This window comes from Marmota marmota, unplaced genomic scaffold, assembly GCF_001458135.2.
Source record: "Marmota marmota marmota unplaced genomic scaffold, marMar, whole genome shotgun sequence".
Taxonomy (NCBI): domain Eukaryota; kingdom Metazoa; phylum Chordata; class Mammalia; order Rodentia; family Sciuridae; genus Marmota; species Marmota marmota.
The window spans coordinates 18613938-18636226 of record NW_025999869.1 but is presented as its reverse complement, the minus strand read 5'-3'; the positions used below and the strand labels follow the sequence as shown (position 1 = coordinate 18636226).

The 22289-nt window shown below is 48.6% G+C and overlaps 1 protein-coding gene and 1 long non-coding RNA gene across 2 annotated transcripts; one reads left to right on the top strand and one right to left on the bottom strand.

Annotated features, from left to right (window-relative positions):
- Positions 1-12518: 12518 nt before the first annotated feature.
- On the bottom strand, positions 12519-15917 carry Hand1 (heart and neural crest derivatives expressed 1). Its single transcript, XM_015492810.2, has 2 exons — positions 15132-15917; positions 12519-13448 (listed from the first exon to the last, which is right to left on the bottom strand). The coding sequence occupies exons 1-2, from the start codon at positions 15672-15674 to the stop codon at positions 13344-13346; spliced, it is 648 nt and encodes a 215-aa protein (XP_015348296.1). The 5' UTR covers positions 15675-15917; the 3' UTR covers positions 12519-13343.
- Positions 15761-21232, top strand: LOC125610551. The gene is made up of 3 exons (XR_007340541.1): positions 15761-17298; positions 19580-19766; positions 20803-21232. It is a non-coding gene; the product is annotated as an uncharacterized LOC125610551 (long non-coding RNA).
- Positions 21233-22289: the final 1057 nt, after the last annotated feature.

Sequence of the window (22289 nt, the reverse complement as noted above, 5' to 3'; positions counted from 1 at the left end):
AAGGTGGACTATGAACTAGAAAACTCAGATCCCTTCTAAGGGCAGTCACTGCTCAGCTCCTGCCTGTCACTGCCATGTAGGAAATCCAGAGCTTCATGTAAATATCCTGGTGTCTAAAGTCTCAAAAACTTTGTATGGACTGGCATTTCTTCACCGCTCATAGAACCTTGCTATTTAAAGTTGACCTCATACTTGGTAGAAATGCAGGATCTCTGCCCACTCTCCTGTGGGCTATCTACTGAATCAATCTGTTGACAAAGTCTCCAGGCAAGTTAAGTGACATGCATTTTACAGTTTAAGAAAGCTGAGTTCCATGACAGCTTTCCTAGTGCAGGTCCCCGAGTCCTAGCAAGCCTCTCACTGCTGGTAAGGAAGAAAGGCAAGCCTCAGGCACAGGTGCCACTTAGTGACATCTCTGTCTTCAGAATGAAAAGGAAAAAATAAATACTCATCATGTGAGTTAAGTAGAATACATCCTACCTGTAAAATGTTAAGCTTCATGGAAATTTTGTAAAGTAGACTCCTCCCCTCCCCATACCCGCCCTCCCCATCCCACTCCCTGTAAACAGCACATGGAGAGGACTCTTCAGAGACATTTTGGGAGTGGGGCAGGTAGGCAGACCTGATCTCTCCAGAGCTCACAGGATTCATAATAGATTGTTACGGAAGGATGCCATCATTTACAGGGTCCCTGAGTTGATTTCCTGTAGAAAGCAAAGGAAGTTCTGATTTTCAGTCCATGTTAGACTATTGGCAGTTGTTTCTACTTTTCTATCTGCTGCCCTCCAACCCCTCCTCACACATTGAACTGAAAAGAGGTGCTTTGTCCCCAAGTTTCCCCCCAACTGGATGGTCCCCACTGGAATGAAAGAATCCACAAGCATCACATTTAATGAACAGATGAACCCTCATTTTTATTTATTTTATTTTTTTGGAAGTACTGATGATTGAACCCAAGCCCTTGAACATGCTAGGCAACTACCACTGAGCCACATTTCCCATCCTGAATCCACATCTTACTGTACCAAGAGAAGTTTCACTTGAAGGAAATACACCTTCCCCCTGCCCCCCCACCAAAACAAACAAACAAACAAACAAACAAAGCCTTCGAATAATGATCAGATTATCTTAGGTCCAGCGTTTTTTTGAAAGTATGGCGGTATCCACTCTCCAGCTCCATCAGAATCCCCCAACAATGCTTTCAATGCTAACTCCTGGGCCCCAATCCCACCTCCTTAGAATGGGATTGGGGCCCAGGAGTTAGTATTGAGGCCCAGGAGTTAGCTCAGAGCTGAATGCCAGAAATAGGAGTTTCTTAATTTCTCATTAAGTCGAAAAGCACCAATCTGATCTTGAGGTTTCGCAGCCCAGGTGGAAGATGAACATCTTCAGCTCTATCTGAAGAGTTCCCAGTGAGATCCACTAAATGAGAATCCTTTCAAGTGGGTCCCACAGAACTGTCTTACAAAATCTCCTGGAAATTTATTTGTATGTCCACATTCAGGAACCACTGAATCTAACCCCCTAAGACTCAGGCCAGGAAAATAGGCTGTATTCCCTATTAGCTTAGATGTGTCAAACAGTGGCATGCATATCCCCAAAGACTATTAAGACCAATCATTCCAATAGATGGCCATCAATCTAGATAAATCCATACTTACGTGTTGCCCAAGTTTAACCCACAGTCCTAGCACAATGCCTCGCATGGAGCAGAACGCTGAGTGTCTGGGATTGAATCTGCCATTTGCTAAACAGTTCTATTATTATTATTATTAATTTTGTTTTGGTTGTTTTGTTTTTAGTTTATAAGGCTCTTCCACATCCAGAAGTAATGAAGGCTATCAAGTACCGAGTGCTTGCCAAACAATGTGCTAATAGTTTTATGTGCATTAATTCACTTAATCTCACTACAGTCATGTAAAGTAGCAAACTGTTATTAACTCCAATTTATAGAGGTGCAAATACAGACTTAGAGAAGTTGAGGAACTTGCCCAAGAAACATAAGAGCAAGAGCCACTTCTGGGATTGACTCCAAGGCTCTCTGGCCCTAGGGACATTGTTGTCAAGCCCATGTCAAAGAACTCAGCGTGCCAAGCTTTGAGGTAGTGCAGCCGCAAGTTACCCTGGTCCCCTCTACAGGATTTACTAAATTTTAATGAGGGATTCTGAGAAGTCACTAAGACTCTAGTTAGGAAATTTAATAGGGTTTAATGGAGGTTAATAAGGTACATCCAACCTTCCAGCCAGTTTTTAACCCACCGAAGCTGAACAGAGATTAACAAGCGCAGGAGGTGCAAAGGCACCTGCGTGATTTAACGGGGTTAATGAAACTGTCAGAGGTTGGTGAGGGACAGCATGCAGTTCACAAGTGATCTGCTTGAGGTCAACGGACAGTAATTAAACAGCTGAAGCCTGCCCTGGCCTGCCCTGGGCACCATGGGGGAGCAAATAAGAAAAGGCCACAACCAACATGGTAAGTCCTGGTTGGTGGGCTGGGGGGTGAGTTTTCCTTTCTCCCCTGTGCTTTCCGGATGTCATCTAAACCGTTTATATTGGGCATCAACCCTTCCCACCATAACTAAAGTAGCAAATCCCTTGCTTGCAAAAGTTAAGCTTCACATTGGGGAAAGGTGTATAGAATAGTAAGAGAGGTCAAAGCAACAACAACAATACAGTCTTAAACTTAAGCATGGTAAAGGGGCTGTCACCTATTTACCTCCATGGGTTCTCGTCATACGCTATGATATACAAAGGTCACACTGGCAAGAGGAAAGCCAAAACAAATCTTCATCTCCTTCTCTCAAATTGCTACTTTTTTTCTTTTTTCTTTTTTTTCACCTACTATGTGACAGGTCCAATGTTAAGCACTTTGCATGCCTTAACGACCCTACCACTATTATTATCCGTATTTCACACATGAAGAAATAGAAATTTAGAAAAGTGAAATGGCTGGTCCAGGGTCACCAGAAAGTAGTGTGGATGGGAATCAAACACAGGTCCCAGAGTTCACTGTGCCATGCTGCCTACTAATTGGGCAAGACACTATTTCCCAGGAGCATTATTTAGATCAGGGAAGAACTAGAAATGGCCTCTCTATCAAATAACAGGAGACTGGTTGTAAAAGTATTATGTTTATCATCATTGTAAAATAAGATTTAATGACAGAAAGACATCCGTGTCAGTTTAGAAATACTATATTATGTTTTCCTATCTATACTATATCTATACGTGTACACGCTATATGTAGTACGTATGTGTACGTATACATACATGTATTCATACCACATGTATGTATGCAGATGTGTCTATAAATGCAAATATATACTTGTATCTATAGTTGTGGCCATATTCCTGGGTATATCTGTGTTAGATTTTTGTCCCTGGGACAAACTACCTAAACAGAACAACTTGAAGGAGGAAAGATTTGCTTTGTCTCCTGGTTTCAGAGGTTTCAGCTGGTTGGCTCCATCGCTTTGGACCTGAGGCAAGGCAGAACATCATGGCAGACAGGTGTGGCAAAGGAAACTGCTCACCTCATGGCATCCAGGAAGCACAGAGAGAGGGAGGCAGGGGTCAGGGACAAGATCCCCTTCCAGGGCACACTCCCGTGGGCACCTTTCTCCTCCAAAGAGGGTCCACTCCCAATAATGCCATCAGTCCTGAACCCATCGATGAGCTAATCCACTGACGAGGTCGGAGTCCTCACCATCCAATCACTCCCCCAGAGACCCACCTCTGAACATGGCTGCATTGGTCCCCACCAAGCCTTCAAGACATGAGTCTTTCTGGGACATTCCAGATACAAACTATAGCAATTTCAAAGCCTCTTATTTACCACTCCATGGACAGCCATGCTGTATCTCTATGTGATTCAAAGTAAGGGGAGGGCTGGGGTTGTGGCTCAGAGGTAGAGCGCTCGCCTAGCATGCATGAGGCACTGGGTTCGATCCTCAGCACTACAGAAATATAAAATAAAGATATTGTGTCCACCTATAACTAAAAAAATAAATATTAAAAAAGTAAGGGAAAATACAAAGGAAAAGGCACCTGGAGGACCAAGGGAGGACCTGGAGGAAGAGTCTCCTCTGCAGGCCCTGGAAGGAAATGGAAGGTCTGCTGAACTGAGAGCTGGGGAGTCCAAGCCCACATTACTATAATTAGGAGCAGAAAACTTCAAGTGCAGGGTAAGCAGCTTGGAGTCACCAAACCTGCCATTATTAAAAACCTACCTGGTTCGATCCCCAGCACCACATACAAATAAAATAAAGATATTGATCCACCTATAACTAAAAACCTACCTGGGCCAGGCACAGTGGCACACACCTGTCATTCCAGCTACATGGGAGGCTGAGGCAGGAGAATTACAAGTTCAAGGCCAGCTTTGGTAACTTGGAGAGACCCTGTCTTAAAATGAAAAAAAAAAAAAAAAGATTTTAAAGGGCTTGGAATGTAGCTCAGTATTAGAGGGCCCCTGCCTCCATTCCTGTTACTGAGTGGGGGGGAGGGAGGGACTGCGGAACCCAAGTGCCTAAAGACACACCCTTCCAACCCTTCTGGGTCGAATTTAGAACCCCCAACGCCATCCTCAGCTCCGCCATCTGGCTTTTTCTCNGAGAGAGAGAGAGAGAGAGAGAGAGAGAGAGAGAGAGAGAGAAAGTATATAGTCAAGAAAATGTTTTGGTGTCCCCAGTGTCTGTGGGCCAGGTGCCTAAGGGAATGGACTGTATCCTCCTAGAGCTAGGAATTTCAGAAGAGTTAAGACAGACAGGAGTGGAGAATAGTCTAGTCTGGGTCCTGGTAAAGTCATAGGAACCGTGAAGAAGACCCAGAACCTGCTTCAGTCCTCCTTCTAAGGACAGAGCGGTGCTTATGGGCTCTGGAAGTCTTAGAGAAGCCAATGAGGCTTAGCGAATGTAAAGAGCCTAATTAAGCTAAGATGGCTAATGAGACTTCCTGAGGGCTCATGGCCACCAGCAAGATTGGACTCCACTCAGGGAGGTGTGGGAGGGTACCTGTGCCCAAAGAGCCCCTGCTCCTGCACAATGACCAGAGGGGACCAGCTGCAGGAGAAGCTGACCAGTCAGCTGGGCTGAGTTTCCACAGGGCACAGATTCAGGCAGGTCATCCAGCAACTGCCAGAAGGTGAAACTGTATCCAAGGAAGCTCAAATAAAGAGAACTGAGCAGGGCTGTCACCCCAGCCACCCTCCTGGTGTTTATCTAAACTAGATCAGGTTGAACTTGGCTATCAGCTTGCACTTCCAAAGAGCCTCTTCATTTTCAGCTAGTGGTTTTGTTGCTGTTATTGTTGTTGTTGTTTTTTCTTTGTTTTACTTCCGTAGCTCTCATTTCCAATGCATACTATTCAGATTTATATCTAGAAAAGCTGGCAATGCAAAGATGCTCAGGATGACTGACAGACCTGCAGGAAAATAGCTGTTATTTCTATAGCAAGGAAAGAGATGGCTATACTAGAATAGTTATGGATATATGGTCATAATCCTCACACCGACTTGCATTGAAACTGTTACCTTAAGTTTCAGGGAAGCTGAGATTCAGAGAAGTTGGGCAGTTTGCCCAAGTTCTCATAGTGAGCTAGGATTGGGACCCACATCACTCTGCCTCCTCAATGTACCAGGAAACCGCCACCACAGAGAAACCTAATACTGGCAGTGTCGGGGATGGAGCAGGGATGGAAGAGTAGTGAACACTGTAGAGGAACTTAGGATCCCAGCAGCCTGGAGTAATTAGCACGGTGGGAAACCACCCTGCGTCCCCTTGGCCCAGTGTAGTTAGTGGCAGAAGCCTTTTCAGTTATCAAGGGACAGTTGTGCTTTTGCTAGTATCTTCTATTCAAAGGAATGGGGGCAGGGGGCATGCATTTTAGAATGCATAGTAAGAAAACACAGACCCCATCCCTAAGATATCTTTAGGGAAGAAAACCTCAGAGTCCCTGGATGGCAAAACCTCCACATTCCCTGGGAAGTTAGCCTCATGCCAACATGAACTTGCTGAGCCCATCTCTGCAACTGTGACCTGACCTGGAAGTTAGAGAGGGAGGGCCCTGGGGCTGAGGCTCACCCTGGCCTCTCTGCACTGAGAGTGCAGAGAGGGAGCGTTGCCACCAGGTGGCGCCCTCCCCTTGGTCAATGACAGTTCCTGGCCACGTGGGAAGGGGGGGTATTTTCTGTACCCCTTAGAGAAGCTGTATCTGATGAGGGCTTTGATTGATTCCATGATAAATATCCTAGGTAGTCAATGCAGAAAAGGACTTGGATCTCTGGTCCCACTCCCTTGTTTTATAAATGACGCCAAGATCCAGCAAGGCAAGGAATTGCCCAAGGTCACACAGCAAATTGCACCTCCTTCTTTGGGCTCCTGACTCTGGTCACATGACCTACTCTCTCACTCTCCCACACATTTGCACCCTGCCTTCCCACTACCAGTATATGAGCCTCAGTCAAAAGCCTGGGCTTGGGGCAGGAAAAGGCCATGCTCCCTCACCTCTTCCTGCCATGCCCTCTGGCTTCTGAAGAGGCCCAGCGGCCCAATTACCAATAATAGCAGTAATAATAACAGCCCATGTTTACCCTGCTCAGTCTGCCAGGCTAACCGCTTTCCATTCATTATCCAGCCCTTCCTGCACTTCCACAACATCTCTGGGAGCTATTCTGCCTTTCCTTTTACTCTAAGAATTCTGGGGTTCAGAGAGGTTAAGAAACCTGTCCAATGCCACACAGTTCATCCAACCAGTTTTCAACTGGTTGTGAGTACAGGCTTGGGGGCCAGTCCAGACCTCCCTCTTGACCTTGGTCGGGTTTTTTGTGCTATAGTCTCTATAATACTTTTTCCCATTTTAGCCTGACAAGATTGCTGTGGGGGTATCTTAGACATTAGAGAACTGGGGACCCTGGGGACAATTGGCCTTAGGGTCTGCTGACTCTTATCAGACTCTTATCAGATTTGGAACTGGGTGGGACTCTCCAAAGATCACTCCACAGTGTACTGCCCAACTCCAGCCCCTTTAATGTCCCTGGGAGTAAGTGGAACTCAGCTCAGCAGCTAGTTAGCACAGTGGGAGGCCACCCTGTGTTCCCTTCACCCAGCACCCAGCGTAGTTAGTGGTGGAAGCCTTTTCAGTTGTCAAGGGACAATTGTGCTTTGTCCCGTAGGTCTGGAACTGGGTCTGCAAGTCAGCTCTGCAGCTGAATACTTCTGTGGCTGAAAAATGACTCACCCTCTGAGTCTAAGAAGATGAGCCCAAGTATGTTGAGCACTGCTGCCTAATATACAGTAAATGTTCAGTAAAACATAGCTCTTCATTGCCGTGATTAACTGAAGCTCTGTGTTCTAAAGAGCCACTTAGCAGGACGCTTTAGAACACGGAGCTTCCGTTACCATCCAATGTGGTAGCCACTAGCGACACGTGGCTCTTAAGCTCTTGAAATGTGATTCAGACCAAGATAGACTGCAAGAACAAAACCCGATCTTAAATTTTGAAGGCTCACTCCAGAAAACAGAATATAATATATTTTTGTTGATTTATGTTAAAATTATATTTGGGATATATTGAGTTAAATAAAACATGTAAAATGATTTCATCTGTTTCTCTTCACATTTTTAATGTGGCAACAAAAAAACAAAGTTGTAACTATAGATGTGATATTTGTGGCTTGCATTATATCTCTACTGAACAAAAATGCCTGAAGACAGTTTGAGAAATTCAGCTGCTACGGTCCCACATACCCCTCAGTTTACCTTAATGAGTTTACCCTCCGTTTACCTTAATAGGGCTTTGAACCCTTAATCCACTTTGGCTCTGTACCCTGAGGCAAGTGAGGGTAATAGGTGCCCATCAGAGAGACATCTTCCTTTTCCAAAGCAACCAAACAGACCAAAATAACCTCAGGAGGCTGTGGGAGGTTTAAATAAAATAATGCAAACAGCCCACCACAGATAACACCTTATCTCATTCAATGCTCACAGAGCCCAGGGAGTTGGAGCAATGATCTCTCTAAATTTGCAGATAAGGAAACCCAGGGAGGTTCCATGATTTGAGAAGGGTCTCTTGCCATTATTGTTCTCTACCCTACACTAGAAGTAAAGGTGAGAAGTCAACAGAAGAGAAGAAGGGAACGTGGGCAAGTCCCTCCTCTCCGGGCCTCAGTTTACCCTTCTGTAAAATGAGGGAAATATTTGGATGTGGGTAAAGATCTTTGAGGTCTCAATGCTGGGGGATACTCTGAGCATTTGGGTGAACATAATACTTCTGGGACTCCTCTAAGGTCCGAGGCTTCCCGCTGTCCATTCTATGGGGATAAATGGGCATTTCTGTTTGTTTTAATAACATTTGTAGGAACTTTATATAGTGTCTACGTCTGCTTACATTAGACGCTGTGTATTACAGTTAAGAGTCTTTCACTATTTCCCATATAAACCTTGTTTTTTATGGGTTTGGGAGAGCTCAGCTGTAAAAACTCAGCTGAAAAAAAAAGATTAATTTTTTTTCAAACAAATCGGGAGGCTAGTTTCAGGCACTTCAGAGCGAGCATAATTTTTCTTTCCAGTCACTTTTCATTTAAAAATTAGGTTGACTGGCTTTTTAGTTTCATTTCTTTTATGAGGATTTAGCAAGACCATAAGCTTAACTGCTGGTTGCTGCATGGAGAGAAGGTATCTGGTGCCTTTTCCAAGAGAGCTGGGGGCCTGCCGCCTGCCGAACCCGCTCTGCTTCTGACTGGGTGTGTGACCCTTCAACTCTCTGGCTCTTCCTTTTCCCATTGGTCCATAGGGAGCCTCATGCCTGCCTGCCTCCCTTCTAGATTACCAGGAGGAAAATGTGCTTCAAGAAATGGAAATACCAAAGAAATTGAACGCTCGCTATGCAAACCAACACCAGAAGTTGCTGCAAAGAATAACATGCAGACTTTTTTACCAGAAGAAAGGAAGTGCTTGGAATCAGAAAGTTATAGCCAAGAAAGAATCTAGAGCTCAGGAGATACACATTTCCTCATTTTTATAGAGGGCATCTACTCTGAGCTCCAGCAGGGAAGAGGTTTCCAGGGGAAGGGCTGGAGTCGGTCAGAATCCCAAACCCCTTTACATAACTCCTTCCCTCTTTCTCTGCCTAATTTTGGCAACCAAAGGAAATCAGACTGAAGCATATCTAGATGCATGTGTGTACTTATGCATGTGTGTGCGCTCGCCTACATACCCTGGAGGTGCTCCAAGATGTGGGGAAAGCCAAGTCTTTGAAGGCCGCCAGATCTAGTACTTCAATCCAAGCCCAATGTGCCTTTTACCTCCTATGTGACCTTGGAGAAAACCCTTTCACCCCTCTGAGCCTCAGCTGCCTCAATTTTAACCAATCATAACCTTTGTGAGGCTTAGATGAAATAATGCGAGCGAAGGGTTTAAATAGTTTGCTTTGTATATTTTTGCTGTAGTTAATATTTTATTAAGCAATATATTTTAAATGGAAGAAGAAGACTCATATTTGCTGTGTGGAAGGACTAATAACTCTTCCAGACAGATATTTATTATCGTTATATTAATAACGATATTAATATATCGTTATTAGGATTTTCTCTTACTGTGATACTTATACCCACAGTGATACCCACAGTGCACATGTTAGAAATTCAAACATGTGTGTTGAATACACCATGTACAGTACTGAAATCATGCTGGCAAGAGAAGTTAGAAGGAAATTGCAGATTTTTAATCTCAAAAGTAGTATTTATTCATTGTAAATAATTTTTTAAATATAGCTAATCAAGACGAATAGTAAAAATTATGCTCATTCCCACAAGTCAGAGGTATAGATATGTTTTGGGGGGGTTTGTTTGTTTGTTTAATAACGTTTTATTTATTCTTATGTGGTGCTGAGGATCAAACCCAGTGCCTCACACGTGCTAAGGCAAGCGCTCTACCACTAAGCCACAACCCCCGCCCATGTTTTGATGCATATTCTTTCACTTCTTATCTATGAAAGACATTTGAGGGTTTTTTGTTTATTTACTTATTTATTTTCACATGAAGGGAGCCATAATTATGGTGGTTAGTGATGGGGGAATGGTCTTCCCATAATATTACTTAGTATACTTTGGACAATTTTCGTGTCAATTTCGAAATGTGCTGATGAATTTATTCAACCAGTTCTCTTAATTAGACCAAGGCCTGGGGATCTTTTCCTGTCTTTATTCTTCAGCCCAGTGGCTCTACAGTTGAAGCTTTGTAACATCAGGGACTATTTCCTTATGATATATTCCTGGAGTCTATTTTTAAGTTCATGATCATTCCTTTTTTTTTTCCCCCTCTATGTAAAAGGGAGAATATACTTAAATTAAATATGACACTGCTTCACCACAGCTTGCTTGAAGCGTCTGACAGCGTCGAAACGTGGGTCTAGAATAAGAAAGTAGACACCAGGTTCTAAAGATGTTTGCCAGGAGACAGGCTGAGAACCTCCAGAGCCGGACTGGTTGGTGTGACTGGAGCCACTCGGTTTCTCCCTCCGGGCTTGGCTTTTCCAGCTGTGGACTACGGGACTGGGAACGTGGCATGGGCGTTCACCCCTGCTGGGGTAAAACGTGTAGGAGAGAGAGACAGATCATCCAGCGACCCCATTAAAGGGCAGCGGCTGCCAGTCTGAGTTCCCATATTCAGGATCTAAGATCCAAATCAGACATGACTGAGCCAGATTTTAGGGGGTCCACCCCTCTCTTCCCAAAGAAAGTTAGGGACCAGCTGACCGGGGCGTCTCCTGGTTATGCCAGTTTGGGCTCTAGCTGCCGCGGGCGGGAGGTACCCCTGGAAGGTACCCCTCTCCTCTCCCTGGCCTTAAGGAAGAAGGACGCGGGTGCGCATTCTTCCCGTGCCTAAGATACTTTGCCCTGCTAAAAATAGTCAAGGGAGCTGGGCCCTATGTATAGCCGGAGGTTTGTCTTTGAGCTAAATTGGAGTCTTGGGTTCGAATCCAGATAAGGTCCCCTTGTGCTGTGGGCCAGCAATGATCTCTCTCCCTGGACCCTGGTTTCCCCACGCCCGTGCTAGAATTTCCAGAAGGATTCCCAGCTCTTGGGAGGAAAATAATAATAATAAAAGAAAAAAAAAAACTTGGTTTTTCTTTCTTCTCCTCCCTGAGGGCCTGGGGCCTCCGGCCCGCACTGAGGCCGGGGGAGGGGCGCGTCGCCGGCTCATTATGGCGAGGTGTTGCCCTAGTTAAATCGCTGGTCTGTTTGATCTGGCGGCGGGTGGCGAGGGGGAAAAAAAGAAAAAAGTAGGGGGGCGAGCGTGGGGAGAAGCTCACACCTCCCCCACATTTCCTCGCGTCCATAAAACACCTTTTATTAACTCCTTCGCGTCCGGAAAGGCCCGCGTGGCCTCCCAGCCCCTGCCACGGTGTTTACAGCCAAGACTAATGGGGCCCCATATTCACCCCGCTGCCGGTTCGAGGCAACTGGGCCACGCCTGGTGCCCCGCATAGCCCTGCCCTGCAGCTGCCCGGGGTCTCCTTGTCTGTCCCAAAGCCGAGAGCCTGATCAAGCTCGGGTGCACAGCGCGAAAGTGCCAGGACAGCTGTGCGCGTCTTCCCGCCTCCTTCGCAGTGAGCGCGGAAGAACCGAGGTCCGCACCAGCAGTGAGCGCTGAGCCCCTGGGACACGCGTGGCAGCTGTTAGGGGACACGGCTGCATGCAAATAAAACTAATCGTACATTATTATTTATGTTATTATTCGTGGGCGTGTAAACACCTGCGTCTGCCGGCCCCAGTTTAGCCCAACTCTCACGCGCGCTTTTAGGCAATTGTGCCTGCATTTATTCACACCCAGAAATGGTGCGCAGGTGGGGCCTCAGAGACCGGCTCGCGCGCACAAGTGCCCGCAGCACACGCACCCCAACACTTTGCACAAAATCCATACGCTCTGATGCTGGAGAAAAAGATAAATGACTAGGTTTAACCATAACCCCGGCTTATTTGACTCACATAGCTGCTACAACTGGACGATGCGTGCTTGGAGCTGTGCTAAGCGACCCTCACAGGACCTGCACAGACACCGGCTCCGTATACATTGCCGAAAAATGTACACCTATATGTTCAGAATTTCACATACATGAATGAATTCTCTGAAAATTTCCCCTCTTTCAAGCTACTCTGGTGGAGACAACCCTGGTTTGTGTGATAGACCCTCTTCCCCTCCTGCTAACTCCACCCAAAGAAAACCACCAAACCACAATCTGCAGACACGAGTGTGCATACTAACCTGTGAATATCCACCCAGATAAAACTCTTGAGTTTAAAAGTCAGAATTTCCCCCGCTTCCCATTCTCCTGGTTCAGGTAAGTCAACCAGTCCTGTTGTTGTGTAGTCTAAGAATTTTACTCTTCGCTCCAGAAAGAAATCCTTTATCTGCCTCCTTCCCTCAACTTGATTTGCAGTTTGGTTTGGTGATTATCAAAGGAGGAGAAGCGGGAGCAGGCTTGGCTCCAGGCTGAAACATCACGCAGACTTCTGAGAATTACTGAAAACTTTTTTATTATTCAAGAGCATAGATACTGCTTTGGCAAAGGGAGGGGCAGTGAGTGGTCATACAGATCTGAGGTAGAAAAGGGATGGGGATGGGGAGATAACGAACACCTGAGTGCAACAGGCATGATAGGTAGTTTAAATATATAAAAACTTTGCAACATAGGGGAAATTTTTATTTAGAAAAAAAAGAGAAAGGAAAGGGGTAAAAAAAGAAAGGAAGAAAAAGAGAGAAAGAGGGAGAGTTCCCCTTGGAACTACGTAGGATGTACAGCAACAAAAAGAAAAGTGAAACACTGCTGTTTAAAGGGGAACGACCAAAGGCAGCCCTCCACCTTCCTGCTTTCGGTTCTCGTTCCCTGGAAGAAAACTATGGATTCCTCTTATTGCATTTTACTTGGAGAAGAAGGAGTCTGGGGTGGCACAAAGCGGAGAGGGGAACAAGAGAAAAAGCCAGATGGCGGAGCTGAGGATGGCGTTGGGGGTTCTAAATTCGACCCAGAAGGGTTGGAAGGGTGTGTCTTTAGGCACTTGGGTTCCGCAGTCCCTCCCTCCTGCATCGTGCCTCCAAAAGCCTCCCTCGGTTAAAGGAGGTGGATATATATAAATTTCTTTCTCTTAATGTATTTAAAACAATTTCAAATGACATTGCACGTGCGATCCAAGTGTGTGGTTGCAGCCCGCTACCCGCCAGCGCTCTCAGAGGTTCTGCGCAACGCTCTCTCACAAGTCGCAGGAACCCAGAGCCCGGCCTTGGCCGCCGCCTTCATCTCCTCCCGGGGCTCCGGGGTCGCCCAGCCGTGGCCAGGTCCTCGGCTCACTGGTTTAACTCCAGCGCCCAGACTTGCTGCGGCCAGCCTGTGCGCCCTTTAATCCTCTTCTCACCTGGGCCCAGGGCAGGAGGAAAGCCTTCGTGCTGCGGCTGCCAAAGGACACACACAAGAAGAGAGGTGAAAGAGACAGGTTTAGACGGTTCTGCTCCGATCACCGGCGAGGAGTGGGTGGGGTGAGGGGAAAGGTGTCCAGAGCAGTAACTGGGAGTCTTTAAATAAGTGACGGATTTCTGTTTGCAAAATAGGCAAACAGGCCCATAAATTTGCCTTAATGCGCCAAGTTCCTGGGATCCGGGACAGGACCGGCAGCTGCAGGAGGTTTGGTAACCAGAATTCTCGGCGTCTGGTGGAACGCATTTGTGCTGACTTGGCTTTGTGGCGCCTAAGGGAGACCTCAGGGGATTGGGATGGGAGGGGTGGGAATCCACTTTCCCCAGCTACCTACACGACCCGCCGGCTTGCTAACAGGATTTACCATCTGGTTTGGATGCAGGGTTGGATCCGCCAGAACTGGTGGCGGAAGCCTCAGAAGGCTAGGAGCCGGCCTGACCCGGAGCTTCCTTCCCGGCTTCCGTAATAGGGCACCCAACGGTGCAACGTCCAGGAGGCTGTGCGGCGGAGGACGGGTTGGGGGGGGGACAGTGTGGATCCACCCAATAACTACTTGCAGTGAGGAACCCCCTTAAAGCCTGCATCTCCTCCAACCCAGGGCATCGGCTGAGATTTGATGACTACTGTCTTTTCCCCGTGACCCACAGGCCCCTTGGATCAGATAAAACTGGGCCTGAGCGCACCAACCTGGAGAACTCCTTCGCCAACCTGAATAACACCATGCCTAGAGGTCCTGCAGCCCTGGGCAGGGAAACTGGGCACCAAAATGTATTCCTCTAACTGAAGAGGATCCAGAAAGACGTAGTAGGGATTATGACCTCCAAAGCCAAAAAGTAGCTCCTGCTTGTTTATATACAAAGCCATTGAGGTTGCGCTCTAAAACCAACCCATGGGGAGTGGAACTGGTGGGTTCTGAACCAGGAGTTGAAAGCCTGACCTCTTTTACCTCACCTCCACTTCTTTTTTTAAAAAAAAATATTTTTTTAGTTGTAGTTAGACACAATACCTTTATTTTATTTATTTTTATGTGGTGCTGAGGATCTAACCTAGCGTCTCACATGTGCTAGGGGAGCGCTCTATCTCTGAGCCTCAACTCCAGCCCCTCACCTCCACTTCTTACTTACTCTCTTGTAGCAGATTTTCGTGTTTTGCCCTACTATGGGCCTGTTTCCCTTTTCTATCCAGTGATGGAAGTAGTTTAACCTCTCCATCAAAGGCTGTTTGAAAGCAGAAACTGAGGCCAAATGCATATATTCAGACTCAAAGCAAATTAATGAACTTTTCATGCAATCTTAACCTGGCTTCCAGAAGAACCCAGGGATGGATCAGGTCTCCTCCAAACTGTAAGTGCAATATATAGTGTGTGCACTCTCTTGGAATCCAAGGCTTTCAAAGGAGTTTTAAAGAAAGCCCTAAGATCCTAACCAAAAGGCTTAAGATTCTTCATTCACTCAGTCTTAACAAACACTAACCCACATTACAATTGAATTCAATTATGAATCTGCCTCTCTGCACACACACAATCACACACTGTAACTATGTGAGAAAACTCCATAGCTTTTCAAAATCTCACACACAAAATAACTCCGGTTTCTTGCAGTGCTGGCGATGCTCACGCAGACTGCACCCCTGGCTGGAAGCTTACAGGCCCCAGTACTCACCAGCTCCCTTTTCCGCTTGCTCTCGCGGCTACCATCCACCTTCTTGAGTTCAGCCTTGAAGGCTTCGGGGTCGCCAGCCTGTGCATCCTTGGCCAGTACGTCCATCAAGTAGGCGATGTAGCTGGTGGCCAGGCGCAGAGTCTTGATCTTGGAGAGCTTGGTGTCCGCCGGCACGTTGGGGATGCACTCCCGCAGCTCAGCGAACGCGCTATTAATGCTCTCTGTGCGTCTCCTCTCCTTCTTGGGTCCCGAGCCTTTCCGCCGGCCCAGGCGGCCGCCGAGCGCCTCCAGGCGCCCCGGGCTCTGACCCTGTCTGGCGTCCGGACCGTAGGCGGCAGTAGCCACAGCGGCTGTTGGTGGTGGCCCTCCCGCAGAGAAGTCCGGGGCAGCGTCAGCAGGGCTCAGCAGCCAGCTTTGGAAATAAGGTCGCTCCTGGTGACAGCGCGAGGCCGGGCCAAAGAGGAAGGGCTCGTGGAGCATGGGGTGCGCGGGGTGTGGGTGGTGATGGTGGTGATGGTGTGCGTAGCTGCCCACGAGGTTCATGTTGGAGAGGCTCCTGGCCTGAACCGCTAGCCGGATTAGCGCCGCCCCATGTGCCCCAAAGAGGACCGGGGCCACCCGTGGGCTCCCGGGCCGCCGCGCACTGCTGGGCGCCGGCTTTGCGAGAGTCCTGAGCAAGGTTGAAGATGACACACGTAGCCTGCTGCCTTCGTGCAAGTTTCTGTCGCGGACTAGGATGCCGATGCCCAAAGACCGATTTAACCCTTCTCCGGACTCCCCTTCAGGATCTGGCTTATATAAGGCGTGGCTTTGATGTCAACCTCTCCCTGGAGCCAATAGCAGGGGGGCGGAGAGGAGGAAGGGGGGGGGTTTGGACGTCCCAGGTTTTGCTAGGCTAACGCCACTGACTCCAGGCGGCCTGCAGGGACAGGGAACCGGCCACGCCTCCGTCCCTCCCCTGCCCGCCGATTCCCGGGCTGGGAAGGCGGGGGCTACGTACTTGAGGCAGGCTGGCCAACCTGCTGCCACCCCCAACTTGTGGGTCCAAGGAAAGGAAACTGGAGTCTTGGAAGGAAAAGAAGGGCTCCCCTTGATTTTACAGATAGGGAAACTGAGACAGGATGGGGGTGAAGGGATTGTTCTTGTTTCTAGACTCTCGGGAAATCAGAATAGGAGTTGCAAAGGATCCCGGTCCCCAGCTCCATCTGCTGTGCCTGGCAGGGGAATCCAAAGAAGGGAATGCGCGGTGGGAGGCAGGATAGTTTCCTAACGTTTTTTCCTTAACATCTTCCTCCCCCACCCCACCCCACCCTCTCACCCCGGTCATTTAATCATCTGCCCTGTCTGGTGGGACCGGGAGTCGATCTTGCATCCGCGGTTGAACCAGCCGGCCAGTTCTCGCCCAGTCACCGGCAGACCTGAAGCCTGCTTCCCACCGAGAAGCGTTACTGAAGCTGCGGTGGGAATGGGCGACGGGAAGAAGGAACGGACGTCAAGCCCAGAGCATTTACCAGTTTGTTCCGGGCTCGAGGGCCTGAAATCTGCTCTTCTCGCCTCGCAGGCGCCTGATTCCGTTTAAAGCCGGCAGGCCAGGCTGTGGCAGAGGCAGCCTCCTGGAGACCGCCTTCGCCCTAGGGCGTGTAATCCGCAAGACGCTGCTAGGACTCTCCTGGTTTCTCCCCCGTAGTCGCGCAGAAGGCGGGGAGCAAAATTATGCTAGGCCACTCTACCTAGATCGTCACCCCTTGAGAATGTTTGAGTCTCTAAATACCCTGTCACCCAAGTTCACACCGCTAGAAACCAGCCTTCCGCGAAAAATATGCCGAGGGAAACTCGACCTGCACAGCATCCCGGAGGCTTTCGACCCACCCGCACTGAGCCGTGGAGCAAAGTGCACAACCTCTGCAACTTCCCCCTAGGACCAGGGCCCTTGACTGCCTGTCTGATTTTCTCCACTGGGGCTTTCCTCCCGCTCCCGTGGGAACCTGGTAATCCCACAGTGGCAGTGCTTCGGGCTGCGGGTTGCGAGGCGTAGGTCTAACCTTGTATTACAATGGCTTCCTAGAAGAGGAAACCGAGGCCCTCTAACCCCTCAGCCCTTTCCAGCCAAGCCCCTTCCTTAGGCGGAGTAGACAAATGTGCCTTTCTCTGCAATCAGGATACCAAGGTAAGGGCGAAAGGAGATTATCCTGAGTGCTGTTTTAGAGGGCAATTCATACTTATCCATTCACTCAAAAATGGTTTATTCGAATGCCCGCGATGTGCCATGGCACCGTTGACTAGATGCCAAAGGCAGAGAGAGAAAGCCAACTTTCTTTGTACGAAAAAGGGAAAGTGAGGTCCAGACAGGATGATGGATTCCTCCGGAAGGCCCAAGGATGAGTGGGTAGGTGGAAACACGTCTTGAGCATGATGTGTACTTGTGAGTGACAGACATAACGTGTAAATCCTAGGATGCGTGAGTATTGACGTACTGTGGGTACCCTTGGTTCTAAATGTTTATTTATTTGAGGAAAGAGGGGACAATCACTTAGGTCTGAGCCCATGGGGTTCACCTGTGGGAGCTCAATGTGGTTGTGGGCCCTAGAGGTGCAGGAGGTGGTGGGGGAGCGGCGGAGGGAGGTCCTGGTTTCCTGCCCGAGGCTGGCTGGAAACCCGCCGCTTTCCCGGCGCCTGGCGCCAGCAGCGCTGGGGTTGGGCCGAGCGCGGAGCCGGAGGCTCGCAGGGAGGGAGCGCCGGGCGCCCGATCCAGCGGCGGCGGCTCCGCGGGATCCCGCGCCTCCCCGGCCTGGAGGCGCTCTAGAGTAAGGTTATGCCGGTAGAGAAAGTAATTACTATGGAAAACACTCTCAGTGTTTGTCCTAACCCCAACACGATCTTCAGCAGCTGCCCCTATTATCACGGGAGGCCCTACCATGATACCTGCGCTTGTACGTGCACTCGGGCTCGCAACTTCACTGGCATTTGGGCATTTTCACAGCAATACACACAGTACCTCAAATTGGATTTAATGCCTGTCAGAGGGAGATCTAGCCTAAACAAAAAGCAAGCAAAAATCATACATTACTATATGTGCACAGGTGCTTGCAAATGGACGTCCTCACCTATTGGTACGTTAACACAGACATATAGATCCCACAAATTCAATTTGATATATATCCTCAGCCTTACCTATGTAGTCACAGCACAAGCCTCAAAATGAAGTTGTTCAATAGTATGCACATTATGAAGGCACCCACAATGATTGACACAAAAGAACAGCTACTATCCACATGCAAACTCATAGTTCTCCCATCTATCCCCTTACTCATGGCTGCATTCAACTTTCAAATATCAGGTCTGGTTAGTCTAGTGGGGAATGCCTTATCAGTACTAAATGAAGGGCCCCAGTCACAGAGACCCCTTGAGGGCCCCAAGACTGCCTGAAACTATCTTGTGAGTGTTAAAGAGCAGGTTGTCTCTGGCCACCAATGCCTTGGAGAGCTATACTGCAGTGGCCCCACTGGAGTATAGCCCGGAGGGATCTATTAGGACTGGGAGAAGGATGGCCCCCCAGCAGTCTGAACTGCCAGAGAGACAGAAAGTTGTCTAGGCCCCAGACACAGCCTTCCAGAGTGCTTCTAACACCAGTCAGGCTCGGGTGTGTGAGGAGTGCAGCAGAACTCCTAGGATAAGGACCTGGCGAAGGTGTTCTCTCCCTCTGCCTCAGGCTATAGGATAAGGGAAGGTCTGGAACCAGGAGTTTAGCCAAACATGCTTTAGGTTGACAGCAAAAGATGTGGCTTCCAGTTTAGTTCCAGCACTATCTGCACCTCACTCTGTTCCTTTCCAGCTCTGTGCCTCAGTTTCCCCATCTGCAGAAAATGGGTTTAGAATTGACAGTCTGGACCCCAGCTCCCCACTGTTGCACAGGGCCTACTTTGATTCCCCTTGCACCCTGACCTAGTTCTCCACTTCTGGGCCCCAAAGGGAGAAGGGACTCCACTCTCCTTCAGTCCACCTCTACAGAGCAAGCATGGGGTGCTAAGGATTCTGGGGGTCCTAGCCAGTTCCACACTCCACTGCAGTGCCCCTTTCCTTAACCTGTCTTGCTTACCTAGAGAGTACCTACAGCTTTCCAAGGAAGGCTTCACAAGTTGTGCAGGTGGAGGCCAGGCAGGAACACTCACCCCAAGAGAGTTTGAGCTTATAGAGGTTGAAGATTGTGTTAGAGTGCTTAGGACAGTCTTGCAATGGGACCCAGCCCACCTATGTTGAGAAGGGGCACTGTCATTCCTCTCTATGGACCTTTGGAGTCTGTTTCCCCCTCTGTAAATTGGGAGGATGATAATACCCACCCCGGAGGGCCAGTGTAAAATTAAGTGAAATAATATAGAGGAGACTCTTAGAGGGGTAACCATAACCCTGCAAAAATGTTGGGTCTATTTTTAGGAATATTAATTTCACAGGGGGAGAAATGGAGTTACATGCCACCATACCACTGCAAAACCTGGACAGGAAGAAGAGGCCAGACCCTTGGATTCCTCTTGCACTGCTCTGTTCTGACCAAATCGGGGTCCTTCCCTTTTCGGACAACTCTACAGAATCCAGTTGCCATAATAAGGCTGGAGGTGGAGGAGAGGAGAGTATCACCAGGTATGAGGATTCTATTGCTGGAGACCCCAATTCCAGTTACAGATCCCCACTCCGCACGCTGCCCCCGCCCCATTTCCTTTGCTAAATGATTTTGAGGGGAGTTATTGCTACCCCCAGGACTCAGTTCCTCATCTACAGTTGGATAGGCAGTACCTCGGACGGACGCTCCAGATGTCCGCAGGGTCCCTGTACTACCCTGCTGGGCTCTTCCCTCACCCCATCTTCCTGACTGGCAGTCCAGGGGAGCCTGCACCCCGGCGCCTACCGCAAAACCTTCTCCCCGCCACGTCCCGTGACCTTGACGCCACGGGCAATCCCCGCACCGGACCCCTTATCTAAATAGGGCAGTAAATCAAAGACCTGTCAGGGCCCGGGTAATTACAGGAACTCCATAAAAAGGACCCGGCCGGCCGCCTGTTTATATTAGCGCGGTGTAAAATATTCCCGCTGTCTTGGGGAATCGCGTCGCGGAGTAACGCGCCATAAATCAGCCCGCGGGCCATTTACCCCGCAGTTTGAGCGCACAAATCCCTTAAACAGTTCTCTGCTGTATCTAAAGAGGGTCTAGGACTTTCCAGTGTGACCGGGTTTGTTCCCTGGAGCTGAAGGATAGTCGGGGGCGGGAAGAGAGAGAGGGGTAGGGAATCGATTTCTCCAGGAAGCTCTTAGAATGTGAAGCCTCCTGGCCTTTGCTGGTACCCGAAAGCAACAAGTCTACCGAAAGGTCTGTTAGGACCAATTTCTGCATTTAGATGGGAAGGAACTTCCCCAAGAGCACACAACCAATGAGTGGAGGAGATGCGCTATTGCAGACCTCCAGGGGAAGTGGTTGGGCCGGTGACAGCCTCTCTCTCCCCTTGTTACCTCCTCTTCTGGGATAAGGAGCGGTCCAGGCAAGTGGGTTCCAGTAGCAAGTGACTTTTACTTATTAGCTTGGGGCTTCCTGGGCTTCTTGTAGTTGTGCACATAATTGTGTGTGAATGCTTTTCTGTGCAATCCAGCCTCTGATTCTTGGTCTTATTCCCTTGTTTTACAGGTGGCAAAATCAAGGCCCAGATGATGGGAAGGGACCTGCCCAGGGGCTCACAGCTAGAAATCCAAAACACTCCACTGCAGATGTAATCCACTTTAGTTTCTCTGCCACACTCTTCCTTAGCTAAGGAAAAATTAGGAGAGGGTGCTGTGCATATGGATGTGCCGGGGGATGGGGAGACCTGTCCATTCTTAGGTTGTAACAACCGTAAAAATACAAAACCTATTTAAGGTAAACCTTCTGCTGCCCTTTGTCTAATGAGTAACATAAATCAAACTCATGGAAAAAGAATATTAAATTTTCCGAATCTTCCCTCCGGGCTGGGACGAGAGAATTCAAGGGAGAATTAAACATGTATGTTTTTTTCCCCTCTTTTTCTGCCTTCCTCCCCCCATTCCCTTTCTCTTCCGTAGTCTGTAAATGACAACGTGTTTACACAAGTTTTTATGTCGTCTGAGCTTCATCCAGGCTTCTCTCCCTCCTCTGTGTATTTTCTGCACAGAGAGATGTCTGCTTCGGGAAGCGTTCAACCTAAACAGAACCCTGTCTGATTGGGAAATGTATTTATTTGAAAAATCGTAACTCACGGTTTTGGTGAAAACGGCTCCCAAATTTATGGGGTCGCTTGGGGCGTGGTGGTTGTAAATCAAAAAGCACCGGACACCCTCCTCCCCAGCCAAGTTCCCCTCCCTGCAGCGGCTCAGGCCAGGTATCCTCAACTCCCAGAGACCCGGGTCTCCTCCTCTGTCCACCCTGCAGCCCTCCAGGGCCCCCCTGCTCCAGCCCCTTGCTGTGGTTAGCTGTGTGCTAGCTTTAGCTGGCAGGTGGATTTCTCTCTGGCTCATTCAATTTTATTCTGATCAGCTCTACAGTGTCAGCTGCAGATGGTCAGTTATAATGTCTTATTTCGCACCCGAGTCTTATATCAGTGTGTGTGTGTGTGTGTGTGTGTGTGTGTTACTCCGTGGGCTGCTTCTGACCCACTGATCAATTGTGTGTGGAGCTGTTTTATGCCAAGAGGTTTATCTCTGGTTAGTGCTGTGAAGGTCAGTTTCACTGCCTGACCATTGCTTCCCAGGTCAGGGGAATTTTCCTTTCTCAATCTAATCAGAATTCCACAGCAAGGACTAAATCAACCCACTTCACCTATCTCCTGAATTCGGCTGCCAGCCAACCTCAGATGAGGGCTGGGAAAAGTTTAGTTAGAACTGGCAACATGTCTCCAAGGATGATGACAATGGCCAAAGAGACTGAGTCCTCAATAGTGACGTGTCCTGGTGGAGTTGGACTCTGGGGCCTTGGTGAGCAACCAAGTCAGGCAGAAACAGGGCTAAATGAACCATACCTCTGTCGTCTGTCCCCCCCCCCCACACACACACACCCCAGGATGGAACCCAGAGCCTCACAATTGCATGCTAGGCAAGTGCTCTGCCACTGAACTACACTCTCCCCTGGCAGAGTCCTCATGGGGAACAGAGGAAATTATCAGC